This window comes from Carassius auratus, chromosome 25 (assembly GCF_003368295.1).
Source record: "Carassius auratus strain Wakin chromosome 25, ASM336829v1, whole genome shotgun sequence".
Classification (NCBI taxonomy): domain Eukaryota; kingdom Metazoa; phylum Chordata; class Actinopteri; order Cypriniformes; family Cyprinidae; genus Carassius; species Carassius auratus.
In genome coordinates, this window is record NC_039267.1 from 740,014 (window position 1) to 764,720 (window position 24,707).

The window sequence follows — 24,707 nt, forward strand, 5'->3', positions numbered from 1 at the left end:
TATTTTCCTCAATAGTGAGCATTCACAAATAGGCCACAACAACAAAATAAATACTAAGGTAAATCACAGGTGCAGATATAAGCTGCTTGGTCTGGTTTCATAGAATAGCAACATTTGAATGCAAAAGGTCTGCTTACACTGCTTTGCATTCACATCAGTGTGTGGCTCTGATTGAAGGTTTACTGTGAAATTAGTAAGAGAGTGTATTTAGCATGTGCCTTAATCTGTTTATGTTGACTGTGTGTGACCCTGTGATTGGTTTATGGGATTAGACTGAGTATCATTCTGTGTATGTGTGTTTGACTGGCAGGAAAATATGGCTGAGGGGGCGTGTCTGATGTTGCTAGGCAATAAGACAGACCTGGTGAGCGCAGACAGGAGGGAGGTGACAAGAGCACAAGGCCGCAGACTGGCGGAGGTGATGAATGACCCAGCTCATCCTTTCCGACTGATTTCAGTCATTTGCATGTGTCAGTGTTTGAATAAAGAGTTGTGATGTTGTGTGTCTTGACAGCAGTACCAAGCTGTGTTCTATGAATGCAGTGCTAAAAGTGGACAGCAGGTGGAGGAGGCCATGACCCATCTGACCAGGTGTAAATCTGGATTAAAGATATTTAATAATCAGCGATCACAAGTGAAATGTATTTTTCCAATGCAGTAACTAATAAGATATAATATAAGAGATTAAAATTATATTACTGAAGTAGCAATTCATATAGAAAAAATTTAAGAAGCCTATTTTATTCTGTTTTATTTGTCTCAGGTTACTTGCCTCACAGGAGGACAAGCAGTGCGAGTCTGTGCTGCGTCTGGACGTCTCTTCCAACAGAGGGCGCTGCTGCAAATAATTCAGATTCAGAATTCAGAACTTCAGAATTTAACCAGGACATGACTCATGAATATTAATTACGTCACTTGACGCACAAAGAATTTGAGAAACAACTTATGAATATTGATAAGTTAAAGGAATCGGAGTGGGTTGTCCACCTCTGAACATCAGCTAAAATTAATAAACCATTTTTCAGCAAGGTAAAAATGAATAAAACACTACCGGGAACAGTGCTACGATCATTTTAGCATTACTACACAATCCAACTGGTGATCTGTTACACAAAACTATATGTGTGGTACACTTTTAAATCTTATTTATAATCAAATACATGTATCATCAGTCTAATGTTAAAAAGAAATGCCTGCATGAGTATTTTCATAATAATTATTAGTATTAATTTGTGGACTTGGACATATATTGCCATTTTTGGGAACACAAAACTACATGTTATGTTTACATTAAATGTTTTCTATGTAACTATTGTATATAAACACTATGTTATTTGGTTTTTGGGACTGGAGCAATAAATGTTTTGTTCTACAGCGCCATCTCTCGGCGCTTTGTGTTATTACATAGCGTGAACGCGCTGCGCGCTTTATAGAATGACGCGCGTTCACGAGAGCAGTGCCCACGACAAACGCGGACAGAAGGGCACGGACCCCTGGAGTAAAAGCGTACTCACAAACATCATTTTATAATTTTTTTAAAATACGACCTACAACGGGATATTATTTCAATCACGTCCTTAAGGTGAGTGGTATATTTAAAACACGAACTTTTATTATTCTTTTGAAATCGTTTATTTACAGGTCATAAGTGGCCAACGTTTGTATTGTGGTGGGATTTATGAGTTTATGATACATTACACTTTTGTCCTCAACCGCAGTTTTTAACCAAAGGAGCCTACTGATATTTTATATTTTTTGTTATTGTCTTTTTGAAGACTATCATTAGAAGCGCCATAAACGCACTTATAATATTTGTTAAAACTTAATACACTAATGATGCCCTTTAGTAAATAAACGTTTTTTAAAAATCAATTAAAAAAGGTTATCGGCTGTGTTGGGAAGGTTACTTTGGAAATGTCATAAATTACAGATTACCCTATTAAAAATTTAATAAGTAGGGTAACTTTCCTTAATTTCTAACAAATGTTTTCAACTATTCATCATTTAGAAACATATAAAGCAGGCAGGGTTAACCTCACAGCAGAACTCAACACTGATTACTGACAGACTTTCCCAAACCTTCATCACTTGAATTCAGATTATAATAATTTAATTTTAAAGCACAGCTACCCCCAAATCAGACTTTATTCCCTCTTTTTATTCTTTGAAATCATTCTGAGGTTAAATCCAGATTTAAAATAATAAAAAAATAGTTTAATAGCTGTGATATTGTTTTTGAAATCAAATCTCTTAGCTATGAAAGGAAACACTGGTATCTAACGGTGCTTTTGAAAAACAGTTGATCTTAAAAATAAACTGGAAATAAAACAGTTATTGAATAAGCGTGTGTCCTATTCTGTGTCTTAAACTCTTGAAACATTGCTGTCTCATATTTTAGGGCAGAAATCAATTAAATCTGTGTGTGGGTGTATGTGGGTGTGGTTATTTGCTATTTATTTGCTGTCAGCAGCATGTCCCAAAACAGGCAGGTGTAAAAACACAAGGCTTAGTGTCTTGGTGGCGTCTGTTTCCCGCACTGGAGACGTGTTGGTGTTAGTCAGGCGGCTGGAGTTATATCTGCTCATAGAGGCAGCTGGGTGAGGTTACAGTAGTAAGAGTTTCTCTCTCTCTGTGACTCACTCATCCTGTCGCTGTAGTAAAGGAGAGAGAGAGAGAGAGAGTGAAAGTTTCCTGGACAGGGGCCTGCATCCACACCCACCCCTGAAACGAATTGCACACGTTTATTTACTCAGAGTAAGAATTCACTAACTTCAAACTCTCAGTTAAGTACAACTTATTCTATTATTTCACTCCAAAATGAAACAAAATAAAGAAATATTTGTTGTATAGAAAAATATTTGTAATATTTACACTACTGTTAAAAAGTTTAGGTATTTTTCTTTTCTTTTTTTGAGAGAGTGAGAGAGAGAGAGAGAGAGAGAGAGAGTGTATTGTACTCTAGATTAATATATAATATAAAGTGACAGTATTTATAATGTTCTAAATGATTTCTGTTTCATGGAAATGCTTTTATTTTGAACATTCTATTCATCAAAGAATAATGAAAACATGTAGGATGGTTTAATATATGAAGGAGTACTGCTGCTTTAATGAGAAATGTTTCTTCAATGTAAACATGACAACAATATGTTCCTGCATTAACAAGCAAAATTCAACCATTTTTATTAGTTACATGAAATTCAACTTAGTTTAATGTAATTTAAGCATAAATGTTGATTATACTTCATTTAAGGCAGCAACTGAACTTAAGTTTTTATTTTGAAATAGGTTTAAATTCATTAGCTTTGATCACAGCAATAAAGGGTAGGGTTTACAGCTAGGGTTAGTTCTGTCCAAACGGCCTGTAGTAGATAAAGACCAGTCTCTCGGGGATGTTAAGCTGGATTCATGGTTTTTCTCAGACCTGTCAAGTGGATGCCATCTTGAAAGTGTTTGTAAAATCTATTACCATTTCAGGATGGCAGATGCTGAGGAAAAAACCAATACCTGTGGGACAGTATGCCTCAAATACCTTCTGTTCATCTTCAATCTTTTCTTTTGGGTGAGTTTGTACTGTTGAGAAAATAGCTAAAAGTAGCCTAAAGTGGTTTCATGTTCAATTAATTGGTAAAAATAGCTTAACTAGCTGAATGACCAATAAACCAGTTTTGGCTAGTTTTATGTGGTCTTCCAAGAAAAAAAAAAAAAGAAATTAGATAACTGACTTTTTATTATTTATATATATATAATAATTAGTGATGTCAAATGATTAATCACAATTAATCACAATGTACTTTGTATATTTATTATGCATTTATAAATACAAATATTTATATATTTAAGAAAAATATTTTGTTTATATATTAAATATATTTATATATAATAAAAAACTATAAATGTATAAATGTTTTTGAAAACATACTCTATGTGTGTGTGTGTTTATATTTATATGTAGAATAAATAACACACATATAATGTAAACAAAAACTTTTATTTTGGTTGCGATTAATCTTTTAACAGCACTGTTCATAATTAATTAATTAATTATATATTATTATATTAAATAATATATTAAATATATTATTTTATTGATTATATTTACTTAAATCTGTTAATAATAAGCTTTTATTTATATATTTATGTGTTTGTATGCATATATGTGTGTATAATTATGTATAATAATATGTATAATAATAATGTTTTAGTTAATCATAGTATGGATTAAGTTATTATTGTTTGAATGTATTTGAAAAGAAAGATTCACTGTTTTACTTTCTAAGGATGAATAAATTCACTGTAAGGCATCAAATCTAACAAGATCAGTAAGTTTAGTAAAGTCAGCTTCAGTAAGAGCCAGTTTAATGACTGTACCTCTTCCTCCCAGCTGGCAGGTGGCGCTGTGATGGCAGTGGGAATATGGACTCTCGTGGATAAAAGTGACTACATCAGCCTTCTGTCCTCCAGCATGTACTCGGCTGCAGCCTTCATCCTGATTGGTGCTGGGGCCGTGGTGGTGTTCACCGGGATACTGGGCTGCTGCGCCACCATCAGGGAACAAAGAGGTCTTCTTATAGTGGTGAGAGAGTATTATGGGTAACTTTAAAAGTGACAGCACAGCAGTCACAACCACAATTCAAAGGTGTTTGACATGTTTAAATGTTTAAAGTATTGCATTGTGGTTGCCAAGGTGTTCTGAGTGTTTTTAAAAGGGTGTTTAGAGTTTTTTTTAAGTGTTGCCATGTGGTTACTGGTGTTGTGGGTGGTTGCAGACATGTATCTGTGCAGTTGTTAAGGTGTTTAAGTTTTAAGTTTAAGTTTAAGTTTTTTAACATGTTAACCATGTAGTATAACCCCACTATTAAAGAAACCCACCCTTAACTCATTTATTTTAGAGAACTACAGACCAGTTTCCCTTCTTCCTTTCATTGCAAAAACACTTGAAAGAGCTGTGTTCAACCAAGTCTCTGCCTTTCTCACACAAAACAACCTCCTCGACAGCAACCAGTCTGGTTTTAGATGTGGACATTCAACAAAGACTGCCTTGCTCTCAGTTGTTGAAGCCCTAAGACTGGCAAGAGCGGAATCCAGATCTTCAGTACATATCTTGCTGGATCTGTCTTTGACACGGTTAACCACCAGATCTTCCTGTCAACTCTACTTGACAGAGAGCATCTCAGGAACCATACTTCAGTCATTTGCATCATATCTCTCAGATCTTGGAGAGGTGAGGTATCCAAGTCACAACATCTAACTACTGGGGTACCTCAGGGCTCAGTTCTTGGACCACTTCTCTTCTCAGTCTACATGGCATCACTAGGTTCTGTCATTCAGAAACATGGCTTTTCATTCCACTGCTATGCTGATGACACTTAACTCTACCTCTCATTGCATCCTGATGATCCGATGGTAGCTACTCGCATCTCAGCTTTTCTAACAGACATTTCTTGCTGGATGAAGGACCATCCCCTTCAACTTAACTTGCTTAGACAGAACTGCTTGTGCCCCTATCAAACCCATTGTTTCATCACAATTTCAGCATCCAGCTATGCTATGTGTTTTTGAGTGTGTCCAAAGCATTATTTTGTGGTTGCAAGGATGTTCTGTGTCTTAAAACTTTATCTATGTGGTAGCTAGGGTGGTTGCTTACTGTCCTGAGTCAAAACATTCCAACCCCAGGCAAAAAAAAAAGGCACTTATCATTTATCACAGAGCAGGATGAATTACGTGTTAAGGTTTCATATTTATAATTTGTTTGGTTGGTTAACTCACCCTAAATGGTGTTGCTTAACTTGGAAGCACCACCAACACAATGGCTATTTTAACAAAGGAAGGAACCAAATGGTTTTGTCCCTGCAAATGTTTCTGATGAATCATCTCAGAGCAGCCTGTGAAAAGATCAACACAAAAACCTCTGAGTGAAATATTATGAGTACTGGACAAAGTGGACAGTGTAAACACTGGATTACAGTAGCCGTGTGGATTATTGCACACAGAAGCCAGAGATTATTCTGGGAACATGCAGTCACACTAACATGACTTTTTGTGCTTTCTAAATCAGTTTGATGGTGCTCATATGTGTGTCTCTTAGTTGTCTCAAAGCTGTCAACATATCTGATTTAAATAAAGACGTGTGTATCTTTAAGAGGTCAGACTTAGAAACTGAGTCATAACTGAGGAATGACAGTCAGCAGGGAGAGAGAGAGAGAGAGAGAGAGAGGGAGGGAGGGAGGGAGTATAGAGAAATGAGTAGGGAGTGAATCCAGAATAGAGGAATGAAAGGAGAGTGGTGGGCACAGAAAACAGAGGGAAAATAAAGAACAAATACAGGCTGAGAGAAAAAGAAGAATGCTTTTAACCTTTATCTGCTGCATAAAATTCCTCAGATGCCATTTGTTCACATTTCCAACAGCTGATGAACATCAGAGAGAGAAGTTTCTTAAAGCGACAATGTATGTGTGAAAGTATTTTACAGTATATTTAGCATGAAATACATGTATTTCAAACACATTTAGGTATATTCATTTTTCACTTGAGTAGTTCACCCCAAAAATACAAATAAAAATTCTGTCAGTGGTTCACTTTCATGTTGTTTCAAACCCTCAACGTCTTTCATTCATCTTATGAACACAAATTAAAATATTTGTAATGAAATATGAAACCACTTATTCAGATGGATTATCTTTATGAGCAATCTGAAGCGTCAAAGTATTGGTTGCATAGACTGTCAGTGGAGGGATAGAACTCTTACAGATTTCATTAAAAATATCTTCATTTGTGTTCTGAAGATGAATAAAAGTCTTACGAATGACATGTGAGTTAGTAAACTAAAACAGCATTTTCATTTTTGGATGAACTATCCCTATGAAGAACAGTCATACAAAAATGAAATCGCCAATATTTACTGACCCCCAAACCTGGTGTCAAAATATATGCATTGATGAATTGTTTTTCCTTTTTTGTCTCTATAGTTCTTTGTGCTGTTGTTGTTAATCTTCCTTCTGGAGATCACAGCTGGAATTCTGGCTTACGTCTATTATCAGGAGGTAAACTCTCATTCAGGATGAGGAATAAACGCTACATTTCTATATGTTTAACTTGGAGGAGTTCTTTCTTATCCTGTTAAATGTTTCTGCACCCTCTTTTTTCTGTTTTCTTCACCATCTTTATGAATGCATGTGAATAACAACTCGATAAACATGGTTGCAATATTTCCATAAATATGATAGAAATGTAACAAGACATCAGATTATGTCCTAATTTAACTGTAATCTCCTCATATTGATGTTAAACTAACATGCGCATGTGGAGTGTTATGCCTGCATGCTTTCCATTCACTTTCCTGTTTTTCCATCTTTATAAAACCCTTTGTCTTCTTCCTCCTTTTCCTCCAGTGTTTTCCTCTCTGCTACCAGGTAAACAGTTACATAGGCAAATAATCTAACTAAAGTTGCACATTTATAGAATGATTTTTTCCTCAGTAGCAACAGTTCATTCCAAAATAAAAACACTGTCATTATTTACTCATTCTCTCGTCATTCCAAACCAGTATGATTTTATTTTTCCGTGGCACACTGAAGGTGGCATGAACATTCTTCCATGTTTCAGGAAAAAAAATAACATCATGTTTGGAACGACATGAGGGTGAATAATTAATGACGGAATTATCATTTTGAATGGTTCCTTTTATAAATGAGGTTTTACTTTGTACTGTATCTGTGAATGAAAACAGATATTTACTAAATATAGAGAATGATTTATAGTTATAGATCTCTATTTTAATGGATTTATCTGTGATTTCAGCTAAACGCTGAGCTGAGAGCCGATCTGAAAGAGAAGATGGTGCAAAACTACCAGCAGCATGGACAAGAGCACATCACTAGAGCCATCGACAAGCTCCAGCAAGACGTAAGACAGTCATCTATCTATCTATCTATCTATCTATCTATCTATCTATCTATCTATCTATCTATCTATCTATCTATCTATCTATCTATCTATCTATCTATCTATCTATGTATCTAACAACCAGACAACTGTATAGAACACCTTTAGAAACCTTTAACACTTTCAAGTGACTTCTAACATTTAAGACAAGACTTTGTCAAGCCCACAATCTAGTTTTAACCTATAATCATCCATGCATGTTTCAGTTTTTCAACAGCTTTGAGGTTTAGAGTCTTTCAATATCATAACAAAGAAGGCTTTTGAACACACTTTCCCAGTCTGTGAGCATGTGAGATTATGCGTCACCCCATCAGACACGAGAATGAACTCTTTTCTCGCTCCCGCGCTCCATCTGTTTTACGGTGCAGCTGAAGTGTTGTGGCAGTAACAGCTCGGCGGACTGGAGGGAAGGGGTCTGGATACATACAGACATTGCCGACAAACGGCTGGTGCCCGACAGCTGCTGTAAGACCCCCACACAGCGCTGTGGAGTCAGAGACCACCCATCCAACATCTACAAAGTGGAGGTATGTTCAGATACGCACAATTGTATTGCACTTTTATAGCTTATGCAGTTATTTTATTAACAGATCTGTCTCAGATTTGTTTTATAGCAAATATCTGAGATAATTTGGCTCTTGAGGAATTTGATGAGAAATGTGATCTTTTAATGAATACTTTGGGTATGTGTAAAAATCTAAAACATATTTTGAGACATTGTTAAGATTTTTTTTTTTTCTTTGATTTTCTTTTTTTCAGGGAGGCTGCGTATCCAAACTAGAGGAGTTTATACTTCAACATCTGATTATTTTGGGCTCAGTGGGTCTCGGGATTGCATTCATTCAGGTGAGCAACTCTGATATAATTCCAGCAAATATATTCACTTATATTTGCTTTTTTTTTGCCATCTCTTAGGTTTTAACCTTTGGCTTTCTCTGTATATTCCAGATTATAGGGATGATTTTTACCTGCTGCTTGTATCAAAGTTTGAAAGAAGAAATATATTGAGAAAGAAGATACTTATTCACACCAACACCAAATAAGTGTTCCTGCTGTCTGCATTACTGTCTGCTTGGTTTTATGTTGTTTGGTTTCATGAATGTGTCACCATATGCAGGATGACAGCTCAATATGTCTTGGCTGCAGGACAGTCGTTCTGGAAATGGAACTTAAATGGCTTTGTTTTAAGCAAAGGTTTTTAGAAGCAGTGTGTTCTAAAATTAGATTTTTTTTTTCCCCAGAAAAATAAATCGGTGGAATTGTTTCATTTGATTTCTGTCAATTTTACTCTCACAAATGCCTTCAGATAAATACAAAATGTATCGGCCATTTATTATTAAACATTAGATAATTTTAATAAAATGGGTTGTAATCTTTATTACTGCTTTAATATTAAAATGACAGACATAAATTTTTACATGCTTTGTGTGAAACATTTGTTCTAATAATAAACATTAACATTAATTTATTTTCATCAGGTGGAAATAACATTCACGGTGTCTGTATATTTTCCTTAAAAAATTTTAAAAAAAGAAGAAGAAAAAAAGGGGGTCCTTATTCAGATAATTATGATATAAAATGTGCATATCACGTCTCCATATGCATATAGGAACTACTTAAACAGCGACTGTTTTACCCGGAACCTTTTAACCGACGGACCATGAAAACAAGCAGCTGATCAAATGCTCTCTGTTCTGTTTCAGACTGGCTTTCAGTTCGTGTATTTAGTGGATTATTGTTGACGTTAGTATTGCCATTATCGTTTGTTGATGCTCAGTCTCTATAAGCATCGAAACCTAGTAAATTTGTCGATCTAAAGCATCTAAAATGACATCTAAACCTACATGTCTGATTGTGGCCAGTGCTGCATCTGCAGGTAAGACTCACAACATCGCGTCAAATGAACATTATTATTTACGGGAAGGGTAATGGATTTCTGAAATGGACCGTTTCTATTTGAGTTAATGGTCAAAATATAATTAACGGCCAAATTGTATTACCAGTGAATCGGTACAATACATGTTTGTATGTTTCAGATTTTAAATTGTTGTATAGGTTACATATATTATGAGTGTAATAAATAGTTATGATGATATTTGTGACTCTACCTATTTGTTAATAATTATAATGTTTTATTTAATATAATTCACCAAAAATCGCACTTAAGATTTTACAAAACAACATTGCTATATATTACACATACACACACACACATATGGATATAATACTAACATTTTCTAATTGTATATTTATTTTTTTTGAAAATATATTGTATAAAATAAGAACTCTATAAATTTTGAAATTATATTTAATGTAATTTTTGTGGTCTTGAAAATGGATATCTACTGTGCCTAATTAAGCTAATTATGTAACATTCTTTTTATAAAAATTTAAATATAGGCTATGTATACATTTTATATAAATTAAGTTCAATGATTATAATATATTGAAATTAATTTAGTGTTAATACATTTTCAATGCAGGTTTTGTATTTGTTTTGTTTTTCTCGTGAAAGATCTCATTATTACTTTTTTGGATTTTATTTTTTCAAAGTGCTTTTATATAATGATAAAAAAAAAAGTTCAAGGATCCAAATGGATGATCAGATGGTAATAACAGTGCACTTTGATCTGTTTTTAAATTCCTCTTTGAACATTGTTGGTGTTTTCTGTTTACTGTGAATGTAACTCATTAAAGTGTGTTGTGTTTTCCTGCAGGAGTTTCAGCGAGGTCGTTCCATCAGTGTTTTAATTTGTGCAGTTCAGTGTTTAACCTGCAGACAGCGACACCTGGCGTGAGGAAACACACACTGCAGAATCTACAATCAGTGTTTATTCATCCATGTATGACACGCAATGTGCTGGATGTCTCCCCTTTTTTTTTGTCTCACAGGGAAAGTCGATCGACTTTACCGGTGTGGATGACAGCACAGCCCGATGGGTGCAAGAGTTCAGCGTCAAACCCTACGCAAACCCGGCCAAGCTGGAGTCTATCGATGGTCTGACATCTCTCTGCTTTCTTGAGTCTGTGTGCATTAAGTGCCATTGCTAACATAAGCACATGTGTGATGTTTCAGGTGCCCGCTATCAGGCGCTGCTGATCCCTGACTGTCCGGGGGCCCTGAATGATCTCGCTCACAGCGGATCCCTCGCACGAATCCTGTCCCACTTCATGTCTCATCAAAGTGAGGGTCTCTGCTTCTTAGAAAGCTCAGGGTTTAACCAGACAGCATTTAGGCCTCACCCACCCAGAGGAAAATAATCCAACCCTCTCCATTGGCTTTGTATTGTGGGAAGCTGCCTTCTTGTTGTTTCGGATTTAAAACAAAATTAAGAACCATGCCTGAAAGTTGCTTGACTGATGAGGTGTACAGCAAACATGCTAAAAAACCCAGAACTGCGTTTTTATAAGCTGCCAACCCAAAAATAATCATTAAGGACACAAAAGTAGAGCACTGTCTCATTACACTGAAAGATACGCCTGCTTTTAAATTTTAAACCCTTTAAACACTCATTTTTTTGGTTTTTGGTAGCTTGTTTGTTGTACACCTTGTCACACAGCAACTTTTAGGCTTTGTTCTGTTTTTTGTTACAAGTCAAATGATAAGGAGGCAGCTTTCTGCAACAGAAAATCAATGGAGAGCATTTGGATTGCTTGGTTTTCAGATTAAGAAGCGTGTCGCTCTGTCTCTGTAAACTGAGATGGGTTTGTTTGATTCGGGTCTGTGTGATTGTAGAGCCTGTGTGTGCTGTGGGACAGGGAGTAGCTGCTCTCTGCTGCGCTACAGAGGAACAGAAATGGATATTTAGTGGCTACAGCATGACTGGGGTGAGTGATAATGTAATATGAATCAACAAACCATGGATTTATGATGAAAACGCTATTCTAAAGTGATGTTTTTGACAGCCCTCTGTGTTTGAGCTGGTACGTTCTCCTGAATTTGCCAACCTGCCTCTGATTGTGGAGGATTTCATCAAAGACAATGGTGGATCTTATACAGGTGAGGTTTATTAAAGCCGTTCCCAAATTGTTTGACTTACTTTCATCATAAGTCATCCAATATATATTTCTATATGTCTGCTTTGTTTAAGGAACAGCTCACATTTTGGCTGTAATTAGGGCATATCTCTCATAATTTAATTTCAATACACAAGCTTGCAATTTAAGTGTTGAAGTTTTTGATTTGATATTAATTTATTTAGATATATATCAGATAAAGTACATGACCGTTTAATGGCCACTTAAAAAGAAATGAAGGGTCTGTAATTTTTATGGTTGGTTTATTTGAATGTATAGAGACCGAATATCAACCAAAAAGTCCAGAAAAAACGCATTTTATATATGTATAGTTTATAAATTAATTTGCATTTCAGTGAGTGAAATAAGTATTTGATCCCCAAGCAATAATGTCTTAGTACTCGGTACAGAAAGATTTTTACAGAATAAATTACAGACCCTCATTTCTTTTTCTTTTGTAAGAACAAAATCAGTATGAGATCAAATAAATATTTTCCCCAATGTTGTACACTTGAACCCAACTTACAGTACACTAGAGTGTACTAAAAGTGCTAACTAAATAATTTTTTTTTAAATAAAGAGATGGTATGTTAAAAGTAAGTGTGCACAAATAGGATACAATACATTCTGAAAGTTTACTTTAGCATGTGCTGTCAGTTATACTCATTACTGTAATATTAAAGGTTAAAATTAACAAGTGATTTGTGTACAAGCATTTGCATAAGGCAGTTTAACAATTTATACCTTTTTAATTATGTATTATACATATACTCTAATTCTTTAATTTGTTTAAATATATATGTTAAAACAAAGCAGGAGATTTATTCAAACATACAAATATTTACGGAAAAGTTTAAGTATAATGAATATATAATATAGTGCATATATTTAGGACTTTTTTTTCCCTCTCTAGAGCTTAATTAGTCAAGCTAACTATCGAGCTGTAGACATTTAACGGCTTTTCTGAGGTAAGGTTATAGTACGTGACATTGCTTACAATATATTTATCAATCTTTCCTTGATTGAAATACTGATTGGGCGATTACAAGAGATATGACACATTCAGTAAGTTGAACTTAATTTTTAAACATACCTTCTGTTGTTCATTTACGTGTATTTCTATGGAATGATATTCCGGACATTATTCAAAAGGAATTGCAAATTGTATTTGCAATGGCGTTTTCAATTTGTGGACGCATAAAATGTGACATAATCCAAATGCAAATGGCGCATTACTGTTTGCATTTTTGCTTTCACGAACGCACAGTGAGTGCCAAATTTCAAATTGAAAAGCGAAGTCCATTTGCAAATGCAATTCTCATGTCTTAGGAGCTATGAGCCTGTCATATTTAATTTCGACGTCTACACGGAAACCTGTCATATTTAATTTCGACGTCTACACGGAAACCTCTCAATCAAGTGACAGGGGCGGGGCCATTTTATTGGGTGTGTTTCCATTGGGATGTGACATCAGTCACAGTCGACTGTTATAAACAATTATTAATACACGATTTTGCAGAATGTTTTGAAAAATGGAAGTAATCTGTTGAATTGTGGAGGACATTTGCAGAGGTGGGTAGTAACGAGTTACATTTACTTCGTTACATTTACTTGAGTAATTTTTCGGGGGTAACGAATACTTTTCGGAGTATATTTAAAGATGGGTACTTTATACTCTTACTTGAGTACATTTTTTGGGAAAAATCTGTACTTTTACTTCGTTACTGTGGGCGACGCCCCTCTCGTTACTTTATCTTAATGCAATAAATGCTTCAGTTTATTCCAAACGCGCCGTCTACTTTTCTCTGGACAATGAGCGATGCCCATTCGCGAATGATTCATTCTTTTGAGTCAACTCTGTTCAAAGGCTTGATCAAACCAATTGGCAAACGAGTGAATTGGTTCATGAATCAGTTTGATTGAGTCGTTCAGTTCCATGCTGCTCGCGCTGAGCGTCTGAAGCGGTTCACTCAGAGTTGTAACGTTTAAGAATATTAGCAGCGTTGAAAACGGGGCTATGGAACTGCACTGAATTGAAAGCTAATCTGCAAAGGCTATTCTTTGCTTGCGATGGAGATCCTTATTAGATGAACGCGTGTGCTGTCTACTGTTTAACGGGTAATAACTTGGGCTACATTCGATTACAGTACACGATACCACTGTGACATTAGTTTGTTGTACGTGTGTGGCTTATAACAGGTTGAATGCAGCTTCCAAAAGACAAAGAATAGCCGATTAAGATTTTACTAACTTTAATACAATCACACCAGTGCGAGTACGTTCAGCAAGTCATATCATCAGCTGCTAAATTCAGATCTGTGATCACTTGCTGGCGCTGAGCCAGAGACAGACGCGTTTTTACAGCGCTGCGCATTAACCAATCACACACGGTTCTGTTGAGCTTTTGAATGCAATGGCCAATCAGAGGTGTTCCGATGAGTCATCGCTGAAATGCCGGTGCTTCCTTCACTCGCTCACTTACTGAATACCTCTTTCTGCCGAATTCTCTCGTCAGAAACAACAAAGTGCAGATGTGTGTACGAATCTATAATTAAGATATTGATTTCACAGTGTTAACAGTTTCAGTGATTTTAATGGTAGTTTCTGAGAGTGAATGAAATCTAGACTGTCAGTGAAAATTGTTTAATAATGTAAATGTTATTTGCTCTCTTTCTGAACAATGAAAGATTAGTAGCAATATTTATATCACATTAACTTTCAATGTTAAATTCACATTTAAAATAAAGTCAGTCGTATTAAAAATATGTTATGGCATGACACCTATATTTGTTACTTAAATAAACAGACAGGGTTTTATAATAAATTACATAAATTGGATTAAAGGCTGATTAAATATATACATTTATACACACACACATACATTACATACATTTTTTGTCTATATATCTATATAAAAAAAGGCTCCGTATATATGACCCAAAGTAACTAGTAACTAACTACTTGAGTAGATTTTTTATCTGATACTCTTTTACTCTTACTCAAGTAACTATTCAAGACTAGTACTTTTACTTTTACTTGAGTAAATATTTCTAGAATTACTTTTACTTGAGTAAAGTTTTTGGGTACTCTACCCACCTCTGGACATTTGACACTAGACGACAGTTCATACGGTACAGATTTCCTTTTACTCAGGAGCCATTTGGTTTTGGACAGGTTAAATGAGTTTGTGGCCTTGACTAACAGCATCATCAGTAATGATGTCTTTGCTAATCTAATGCCGCGTTTCCACTAGGGGTGTAATGGTACGTGTATTCGTACTGGACCGTTTCGGTACACATAGAGCAGCTGTTACTACACAGAGCCGTTGTTAATCGAGAAGATGCGCAAATCCACTTAATTTTCAGCGTTTATTGGTGCATCTTTTCAGTTAACAACGGCCCCTAGAAAATGCGTGCATGCTAGAAATAGAACCGACGCCTATTTTTCATGCGACATGCAAGCGTTGAAGCGTTTACAGGCAAAATAGAATAGGAAAATGTTTAGATGTCATTTTGTACACAAATACATTAATTCGTGACACTTTGATGTTTGAAAGTCTATAGGTTGACAAATTCAGATATAAATGTAATTTAAAAAAACAAATGAATAATTATCGATTTTCAAATATTGCACCTGTCAAACATAGTCTATATTGCCGTCAATACTGTTGATGGTGTCCTTTATCAGTAGGCTTTATATTTATGCTCAACATTAAGTATAGATATTGTTGTCGTGAAGACAAGAGCCTGGTCTGTCGGAGGTCTCCCTCTGTGTCACCTACAGCAGCAGCAGCGCGTCAGGCACGGTTCTGGTGAAGCAGGCCTACAAACTGGGATTGGTAATGCTGCACTGTAATCATAGTTATTTAATTATATTTTTCATTATATTTTATTATATGATATTGGTTTGAGACTGAAAGTACTTTATTTAGTGGAGATCTTTGCAGCAGTATTTTATTTCTTATTCTTTTTTTATTATATATATATATATTTTATTAAAAAGTTTTTTTTTAAAGTATATAGTAATAAACAACCTGCAGTTTAATATTTGCATTTCTTTCCCTTACTGTACCGAAAATGAACCGAACTGTGACTTTAAAACCAAGGTACTTACCGAACCGTGATTTTTGCATATCGTTACACCTCTAGTTTTCACCAAACTTTTTCCCCCCAGACTTGTTGCTTTTTGTGTTTCCATCGCGGTCTAAAGTACCGGGAAGATTAGGCAAATAGTCTGGTGATGTAGGTCTGCCCGTGTTTCTCAATTCAAAGAACTCTGATTTTGGACTTGCATCCACGGTAGTTCAGACTTCGTGCATTCGACTCGGGAGTGTGATGTCCGTGACGACGCAAATCAGGTAATTCTGCAAACAGCAGCGTACTTCATAACATCAGTCGGCTCGCCTTTACAAATGCAATTTTCCTCACTGTACAATAAAACGAAAAAGGATATCAAATACCACTGTCGTCTTTTAGTTTTTTCATTTAATCATAATAATAGCTTCAGAAATGTGTATATATTCAGCCAATACAATAAAACTAAATATTATATAAATTGGCTCTTTTTATTTTTTTGATCCGATGACAACGCGCTAATATTTTCAGAGTCGCTTTAACGTGAAACAGGAAACCCATGAACAATCATGTATGATCCGCCCAGTGACACCAAATATCTCAGAAACCGAAAGTTTCAGAACACCGGCGACTTCACTTAGACTGGCGAAGACATCATTACTGAAGATGCTGTTCGTCAAGGCCACAAACTCATTTAACCTGTCCAAAACCAAATGGCTTCTGAGTAAAAGGAAATCTGTACCATATGAACTGTTGTCAACTTGCTGCGCGACTGTCAATCTGTCCTCCACAATTTCACAGATTACTTCCATTTTTCAAAACATTCAAAGGACAATGTTTGACAATGTAGGACAAAAAATGTCTATCAATAATTGTTTTATTACGGTCTACTGTGAGTGACGTCACATCCCAATGGAAACGCACCCAATAAAATGGCCCCAGCCCTGTCGATGTCTGGAAATTCAAATGCAAAAAGAATTGCGATTCCATTTGAGTTTTGGCAGTTTACATGCACTGTGCAGAGAGAGTAAAAAAGCAAATGTGGTAATTAATATTGCTTTTTAAATATGACAATCTCATAGCTCGTATAACAAGAGAATTGCATTTCCAAATGGACATTGCTTTTCAATTTGAAATTTGGCAAAAGTGAAAATGCAAACGGTAATGCGCCATTTGCGTTTGGATTGTCACATTTTATGCCTCCAAAAATTGAAAACGCAATTGCAAAAACAATTTGCAATTCCTTTTGAATAATGTCCAGAATATCATTCCATATATTTCGTGCAATAAAGTTGTATAGCAGAAGAGATGATCGGTTTACTACTTGTGCTTTGAGGCGGCAACGGTGATCTCATCTCTCACGTGACGCCACTCTAAACCACGTCAAACGATATTCCTTTGTTGAATTGGCATAATATTTATATCTCATAAGTAACGCATCAGTTTATTTTTAGATGACCTCCATCCCTTTTACCACATGCTCATTGTATTAATTTGAAGCATAGTTTTTAACTAAATAAATTTAATTTCTCACAGCGAGCATTGAGGACGCTGTTCACGTGGTTCTGGACCGCCATCTTGTAACGGGCCAAAACGTTCAGTCCACGTCAGCGGCCGTCAATAACCTGATTCTGCTGTGCAACATCAGATAAACAGTTCACCTTTTCAGAAGGGAACGAACAAAGGACCACACCAACGAAATGTGAACCGGAAGTGTTTTAGAAATGGCTGTTTAAAGCACATTCACAAGTATGAAAATCATGCCAAGATGACACTCCCAATGTTTGCATTTATCACTCAATTTTATTTTGAATGCCTAGAAAGGAGCACATGCATATATATATATATAACTAAATTAATTTCAAAGTTATGCACTCCAATAAAATGCTTCATTTTTAACTATAACACCAGAATTCCCCCTAGAATATTAAATCCACTAAAATAACTAAAAAAGACCACATTTCAGCTTTTAAAATTCATCAGACTTCCATTTGTTAATGCAGACATGATTATGATTATCTTTGGTAATTAAGAGTGTCACCGAGTTCAAAGCTCCTGTAAAGTAGAAGATGGGGCACTTTAACAGGAACTATTTTTTTTTCTTTCTTTTTTTTTTTTATATATCCTGTGAATATGAAGATCATGATAAGAGGAACTGATCTGGGCTGTGTTTCCTAAAAGCAAGCTTTTAACCACATCGTAGACCTGTTGAAACCAATGGAGCTACGATCAACTTAAGCTTACGAAGCCCTTTTCTGAGATGTTTTGTTTTGCTTCATTATCTAATGTCAAAAAAAATTCTGTGATGTATTATCAAGGTTGTGATTTGCAATGCAAAAGAAACTAAATCTGTAATGTGCAGTATTATGGACTTAATACAGTATGAAAAACCAAATATGTACCTTAAATTGTATTCCTGAATAAAATAAAGGACAGTAAAATGCTGATTCACTGCCAAGAATGCACATGATAACAGACATAATTAAAAATAAATTTATTGGCATGCTCGACGACGACAGTATTGTCATAAATATCTGAAGTGCTTTATTAAATTGCACTTTATTATTTGGAAGCAAATCAGACAAACGGAGGTCGGTTCACAAAAGATCGTAGAAATAGTCCAGTCCTTGTCCCAATTCCCACATGGAAATTCCTGTTCCCAGTTCATCTGCCAAGGCGATGCGAAGCTGGAGAAACTAGAGGAGAAAGATCAAGTCCCATAACTGGATAATACCCAGAAGCCCCTGTAATATTTTATATTGACCATCAGAATGTTACCTTTAAAGTGGGGAAGTAAACAACATGCTTCACTCCATTACTCCTGAAACACCAGACATACTATTACTGAAACACCAAAGTTTTTTAATGCAAGCTAATTTTGTTCATAACATTACAAACTTTGTGTACAGTAAGATGGTCTGTGTGTGTTTAACCTTTTATAATTGAAGAAATGTTCTCCAGTATTTTCGTCCCACTGCAGTTTGGGTTTCACTTCCTTCAGCAGTTCAACATATCTGAATGAAAAGAAAGATTAAATGTGCTTCTGGAAGTCATTGACACTTCAACACCCTCATGGTCAACTTCAGACGTACATATTTAACAATTAAATTAAATATATAAAAACTAACAAAACAAAAAAAATTATATATATATACATAAATAAATCTTAAGGAAAACTAAGGCAATTCAAAGTTACATTAAAAAACAGCTAAAATGGATTTTCCAAGAGCAGTATCTTTTGAGATATTTTGATAGTTACATTCAAAACTATATTACATTATGGATGTTAAATTCTCTTTTTTTTTCTGGTCAGAATATGAGTATGCAGGATATAATGTAGTAAACATCTTCACAAAATGAGACTATACTCCTACTATATTATTATTATTATTATTATCTATATACTATGTAAGTACATTTTATTGAAATATAAAAATAATATATAAGCAATTTAGATTTATCAGATTTAGTTGAACTGTTATTAAACATAGAAGTTTAATCATGTCAAGTCACCTTCATGTATATAGTGTTTTTAACAATACAGACTATGTGTGCGGAAATTATTAGGAAAACTAGTGTGCCAATAATGCAAAATGACAATAGTACACACTCATTTTTCAGTTTAAATTTGCAGTTTATCACTGAATTCAGTGATATGAATAAGATTTTAAATTTGACTTAAGTTGGCATGGTAACCACTTTTTAAAATTGTGTATTTAATAAAATATTTTTATATAAATATTGTTATATTACAAAATATTTTAGATTTGATTTAAAAACATCAAATATATTTTTTATACTTTAAAATAAATAATAAACATAAATAATTTTTCTAAGTGAGTGTTGTATTGAATGAGGTGTGTACCTCCCGCCCAGAAGCGGCTCTGCTCCGCCGTGGCTGCTGAAGTCCAGTCCGTACAGGTTGATTCCCAGCAGGATCTTGTCTCTCCACTGGCTGTAAGGCGCGAGCTGCAGCACACACTCTCTGACCCAGGGCAGAGGAGCGCTCGGACCCGGCCTGAAACACAACAGCATCACAGCCAGAAGACGACTTCAGGAAAAAAACTGTTAGGGGTTTTCCATTATCCAATGTTGAATTCTGAGTGGCGATGGCGAGTTAAACATGCAAAAATGCATCACCAGTTACGTATAATTAAAGATCAATAAAACATCTGTCAAAGGACACTTTAAATAGGACGCATCGTATCAATATTAGCCAATTTGATCAGTTTTTTTTTTCTTTTTCTAATTGTCTTATATTGGAAATTATGGAAGTTTATTTCCACCATGGGATAAAAAATAAAAACATAATTGCAATTTTGTTTTGTAGCTCAGTTTTTTTTTTTAAGTTTGATATAAAATTTCAGTTCTGAGGGGGGAAAAAAATCAGAATTGTGTGATTGAAAAGCTGCAACTACATTTTTTATTTTATTTTATTACAAGCTGATTTCAGGTAGCATTTTTACTATTTTTTTTTTTTTACTTTTTGTCATGTGTTAAAGTTTCCGTACAAGTCAGAGATATTATAGTTAATTAAATATACAAAATTACTTGGTGGTGGGGTTAACTGGATTAAAATAAATAAATAAAATGTTTAATGTAGATGCCAAGGCAACATTTCTTATTTTAACTTGTACTAAAATAACTAAAACTGAAAAGTTAATAAAAACTATATATACACACATTTAAAATGATTTAAACTAAAACTTTTAAAAACTGTAAAAAAAAAAAAAAAGGGGGCAAATAATAGTTCAAAAACTATAACAGTAGCTGTATAGTTACGTAATATCAGTCATTAAATTACATGTAGGTCAAATTTTAGATTTCCTTATAATTTTAAGCTTAACATGATAAAATGTTTCTGCATGATTTTGAAACAGAAATCAATGAAAAGCAAAACATCTCTACTGGAATCATTGTGTGTGTGTGTGTGTGTGTGTGTGTGTCTGACCTGCCCGGTCCAGAGTAATCATACGTCATCAGACTGAACGCATCCACCACTGGAGCCAGTTTCTCAAAATCCTCCCGTCCAAACATGCCAGGCTGACCAGAGCTGAACACGACACAGCAATTATGCTCATGTTAACTAAATCAGTGCATCAGAAATACTGAGATGGGAAAAAAAAAAAATATAGTAATTTACCCCGGAGCGACTGGAGGAGGGATGACCAGCACACAGGTTAACTTCCCAGCCTTCAGAGTCTCACACAGGTGTGTGACCAGGTGCACCAGCTCTCTGTAACACACACACACACAACACAGAGTCCATATCAGAATATTTATCATATTCATCATCAGAATATAATCTATTTTAGAATCAATGAAGATGCCATAAAAATTAGGTTTGATCTGTTTTAGAAAATGTCAAGGTTTTCATAAACAAATACATTCTTAAATAAAAAACAAACACAAACGTACATACACACCTACACAATTCATTTCACAATATTTATATCTTTATTTCATTATTTGCATTAATTCAACTTTATTTTTATTTCAGTTTTACTCCGTTTAATAGTTGACGGGACAACATTTCTAATTTCCAACCAATATTTGTAGGTTTTGTATTCATATTTTCTTTTTTCTTTATTTCAATTATTAAAATATTTTTTATTAAAGTTTTAGACTAGTAAACAATACCAACACACACATTCTTACTCACTTTCTCTTATTTCCTCCAAGCTGACTCCATAACTCCAGTGTGTAACCATCAAACCCTTCAGCCTAACGAGAAACATCACAGTCAGTCAAGGATTCTCGCCATGAGGAAAAGTTAATCAGATCAGATTAGCCAGGATACATGTATATTCTGGTTTCACAGAAGTGAAATCACACTGATTGAATACAGTACATGGCCTATAGTCAGGCTTTTGACTGAAGTCCCAAGAAGTAGAATATGGATCATAGTCAGGAAACAGACTGTAAAAATGATTATCTCAACATGACGTGAACACAGCATGTAAATAAAGCACCTTTCCCACTTCCAGCACCTCTCGACCCAGCTCCTCTATCTCATCCTCACTGTCCAGAACGCTCATGTAGTCCTGATAGGACCATCCGTCAAACAACAGCCGAGGAACTGAGAGAGAAACCACATTGAGAACCTGAAGCTTTCAGCCAGATTAACTTCATGTCTTCCACAATCACATGAAATCCATACTCACGTATTTTGTTTTTTTTATTGGCCTTCCTCACGGCTTTGACCCAACCTGTGAAAAGACGAGCATCGTTAGTGCTTAAAGAAAGTCATTAGCCTTTTTTCTTCATAAAGCATCACTGTCTTACGAAGGAAGGGAAGTGATCAGACCGGGGTCATGGTCATGAAGACCGGTGATGTGGAAGCTCTCTGGACCCCTGCGTCTGAGCTGAAGCCACACCGGAGACACCGACGTCAGCTTCGGACCAAACACCTTAGCCATGTCATATCCATGAGCGTTCCACTGAGAGATCAGACACAAAGATGAAGATGAAGAGATACATTTAATAGATATGATAGAACAACAGACAGAATCATAGAATGACAGACAGATAGAACAATAGATCAACAGACAGACAGAACGACAGACCGATAGAACAACAGACAGACAGACCAGTAGAACGACATATAGACTGAAAGACATACCGATAGAACGTCAGACGGACCGATAGAACGTCAGACAGACAGATTGAACAACAGACCGAAAGAACGACAGTCAGACAGACCGATAGAACGTCAGACAGACCGATAGAATGTAAGACAGACAGACAGACCGACCGACCGATAGAACGTCAGACAGACCGATAGAATGTCAGACCGAACGATAGAATGTCAGACCGAACGATAGAATGTCAGACAGACCGATAGAACGTCAGACAGACAGACAGACAGACCGAACGATAGAATGTCAGACAGACCGATAGAATGTCAGACAGCCCGATAGAATGTCAGACAGACCGATAGAATGTCAGACCAAACGATAGAATGTCAGACAGACCGATAGAACGTCAGACAGACAGACAGACCGAACGATAGAATGTCAGACAGACCGACAGACAGACCGATAGAACGTCAGACAGACAGATAGAACAACAGACCGAAAGAACGACAGTCAGACCGATAGAACGTCAGACAGACAGATAGACCGAACGATAGAACGTCAGACAGATAGAACAATAGATCAACAGACAGACAGAACGACAGACCGATAGAACAACAGACAGACCGATAGAATGACAGACCGATAGAACAACAGACAGATCGACTGAACGACAGACAGAACGTCAGACAGACAGACCGATAGAACGACAGACAGAATGAGACCGATAGAACGACAGATAGAATGATAGAACAACAGACAGAACAACAGATGGATAGAATGACAGACAGACAGAACGATAGAACGACAGACAGACTGACAGAGAGATAGAACGACATACAGAACGACAGAGATAGAACAGAAAACGACAGACAGATAGAATGACAGAACAACAGATGTACAGAATGACAGACCCATAGAATGATAGAACAACAGACAGAATGACACACCCATAGAATGATAGAACAACAGACAAATAGAGCAATAGAACAACAGATAGAATGATAGAACGACAGACAGAACAACAGAGAATGATAGAACAACAGACCGATAGATAGATAGATAGATAGATAGATAGATAGATAGATAGATAGATAGATAGATAGATAGATAGATAGATAGATAGAACAACAGAGAACAATAGAAAAACAGACAGATATAATGATAAAACAACAGACCAATAGAACAACAGACAGATAGAACGATAGATAGTTTGACAGACAGACGGATGGATAGAGAGACAGACAGACAGATGCTGTGTGGCTCACAGGTGTGATGTATCCGAGCACAGCTCCTCGAAAGTGTCGTGTGGACACACACTGGGGACAGAACCTCTTCTCTTCTCGCACTATGTCCCGCCACTGAGGCTCCGTCACCGCCAGACCGCGCTCCTGCACCGGACGATCCGCCGCTGTCGTCTACACAAACACACACACACACACACTCAGTGTCAGCATGTCCGACAGACACCACTCACACGGATCAGGGCAGTCTCACCTCCGCCTCCTGGATCTTACTGGCTTTTTTGCCATCGGTCTTTGATAAAGTGCCTCTGACTGCAGGCAGCAGCAAACAGACGAGCAGAAGGGTCAAATCTGCTCTCATTCTGAGGAGCAACAAACACGGATTACAATCAGAAATCAATGTATCAATGATGTATCAATGAAAACACTGCAGTATCAATGAAAACAATGGTAACGTTACGTTTTTTCTGAATCGTCTGGATCTTTAATAATGCGAGTCTCAAATGCAGCATTAAATTCACGAGAGCTGTAGTTTTTATAAATTAAAAGGTGTCGATTTTATCTCACCCGATAGGTGTCTAATGTGCTTACTCTGCGATATAAATGTTCATGATCTTCCGCAGAGATGATGTGGACACTCAGGTTCGACAGACTGTTGTGTGCATTTACTGTCACGTGACCCAGAACTGCTGCCGTTTTCAAAATAAGAGTCTCTAACTAATTCTTTCCGATAAAGCTGAAAAAATTATTTCGTATCGTTTCTAAGAAAAGTACTAATGCATGTATAAAATATATAAATGCAAACCTATTAAAAATTTTATATAATAAATTGTATATGAATAAAGTATGTTTAT

At 35.8% G+C, this 24,707-nt stretch overlaps 4 protein-coding genes across 7 annotated transcripts; 3 read left to right on the forward strand and 1 right to left on the reverse strand.

Moving 5' to 3' along the window:
* Nucleotides 1–312: 312 nt before the first annotated feature.
* Nucleotides 313–941, forward strand: LOC113043849 (ras-related protein Rab-27B). The gene is made up of 3 exons (XM_026203436.1): nt 313–418; nt 515–591; nt 764–941. The coding sequence occupies exons 1-3, from the start codon at nt 317–319 to the stop codon at nt 846–848; spliced, it is 264 nt and encodes an 87-aa protein (XP_026059221.1). The 5' UTR covers nt 313–316; the 3' UTR covers nt 849–941.
* Nucleotides 942–1,447: 506 nt separating this feature from the next.
* LOC113042907 (CD151 antigen-like) lies at nt 1,448–9,216 on the forward strand. Of its 2 annotated transcripts, XM_026201914.1 has the most exons (9): nt 1,448–1,582; nt 3,478–3,562; nt 4,385–4,576; nt 6,969–7,043; nt 7,392–7,412; nt 7,801–7,905; nt 8,313–8,471; nt 8,704–8,790; nt 8,893–9,216. In XM_026201914.1, the coding sequence occupies exons 2-9, from the start codon at nt 3,479–3,481 to the stop codon at nt 8,950–8,952; spliced, it is 783 nt and encodes a 260-aa protein (XP_026057699.1). In that variant the 5' UTR covers nt 1,448–1,582; nt 3,478; the 3' UTR covers nt 8,953–9,216. The 2 variants fall into 2 exon arrangements, with proteins under 2 accessions (XP_026057699.1, XP_026057700.1); XM_026201915.1 differs by lacking the exon at nt 7,392–7,412.
* Nucleotides 9,217–9,577: 361 nt separating this feature from the next.
* gatd1 (glutamine amidotransferase class 1 domain containing 1) lies at nt 9,578–18,481 on the forward strand. The gene is made up of 7 exons (XM_026201916.1): nt 9,578–9,820; nt 10,662–10,738; nt 10,837–10,942; nt 11,021–11,128; nt 11,681–11,772; nt 11,851–11,944; nt 17,571–18,481. The coding sequence occupies exons 1-7, from the start codon at nt 9,772–9,774 to the stop codon at nt 17,684–17,686; spliced, it is 642 nt and encodes a 213-aa protein (XP_026057701.1). The 5' UTR covers nt 9,578–9,771; the 3' UTR covers nt 17,687–18,481.
* Nucleotides 18,482–18,513: 32 nt separating this feature from the next.
* LOC113042906 (chitinase domain-containing protein 1-like) lies at nt 18,514–24,595 on the reverse strand. 3 transcript variants are annotated; one of them, XM_026201911.1, is made up of 13 exons: nt 24,445–24,595; nt 24,107–24,215; nt 23,878–24,027; nt 22,342–22,474; nt 22,199–22,243; nt 22,007–22,113; nt 21,697–21,758; nt 21,178–21,270; nt 20,986–21,087; nt 19,900–20,052; nt 18,968–19,048; nt 18,813–18,855; nt 18,514–18,730 (listed from the first exon to the last, which is right to left on the reverse strand). In XM_026201911.1, the coding sequence occupies exons 1-13, from the start codon at nt 24,462–24,464 to the stop codon at nt 18,632–18,634; spliced, it is 1,197 nt and encodes a 398-aa protein (XP_026057696.1). In that variant the 5' UTR covers nt 24,465–24,595; the 3' UTR covers nt 18,514–18,631. The 3 variants fall into 3 exon arrangements, with proteins under 3 accessions (XP_026057696.1, XP_026057697.1, XP_026057698.1); XM_026201912.1 differs by having other exon boundaries at nt 24,421–24,559; XM_026201913.1 differs by having other exon boundaries at nt 24,314–24,540.
* Between the last annotated feature and the right edge of the window lie 112 nt (nt 24,596–24,707).

What these genes read in the sequence shown, in the direction of transcription:
- LOC113042906 (XM_026201911.1), bottom strand. Translation starts at nt 24,464, where the DNA reads ATGAACATTTATATCGCAGA. An exon ending in CAATAAAAAAAACAAAATAC is followed by an intron (nt 22,114 to 22,198) that starts GTGAGTATGGAT and finishes TTTCTCTCTCAG; the next exon opens with TTCCTCGGCTGTTGTTTGAC. An exon ending in CCTCCTCCAGTCGCTCCGGG is followed by an intron (nt 21,088 to 21,177) that starts GTAAATTACTAT and finishes TGTCGTGTTCAG; the next exon opens with CTCTGGTCAGCCTGGCATGT.
- gatd1 (XM_026201916.1), top strand. Translation starts at nt 9,772, where the DNA reads ATGACATCTAAACCTACATGTCTGATTGTGGCCAGTGCTGCATCTGCA. An exon ending in GGCCAGTGCTGCATCTGCAG is followed by an intron (nt 9,821 to 10,661) that starts GTAAGACTCACA and finishes GTTTTCCTGCAG; the next exon opens with GAGTTTCAGCGAGGTCGTTC. An exon ending in CAAGCTGGAGTCTATCGATG is followed by an intron (nt 10,943 to 11,020) that starts GTCTGACATCTC and finishes GTGATGTTTCAG; the next exon opens with GTGCCCGCTATCAGGCGCTG.
- LOC113042907 (XM_026201914.1), top strand. Translation starts at nt 3,479, where the DNA reads ATGGCAGATGCTGAGGAAAAAACCAATACCTGTGGGACAGTATGCCTC. An exon ending in TCTTCAATCTTTTCTTTTGG is followed by an intron (nt 3,563 to 4,384) that starts GTGAGTTTGTAC and finishes TCTTCCTCCCAG; the next exon opens with CTGGCAGGTGGCGCTGTGAT. An exon ending in CTTACGTCTATTATCAGGAG is followed by an intron (nt 7,044 to 7,391) that starts GTAAACTCTCAT and finishes CTTTTCCTCCAG; the next exon opens with TGTTTTCCTCTCTGCTACCA.
- LOC113043849 (XM_026203436.1), top strand. Translation starts at nt 317, where the DNA reads ATGGCTGAGGGGGCGTGTCTGATGTTGCTAGGCAATAAGACAGACCTG. An exon ending in AAGGCCGCAGACTGGCGGAG is followed by an intron (nt 419 to 514) that starts GTGATGAATGAC and finishes GTGTCTTGACAG; the next exon opens with CAGTACCAAGCTGTGTTCTA. An exon ending in GCCATGACCCATCTGACCAG is followed by an intron (nt 592 to 763) that starts GTGTAAATCTGG and finishes TATTTGTCTCAG; the next exon opens with GTTACTTGCCTCACAGGAGG.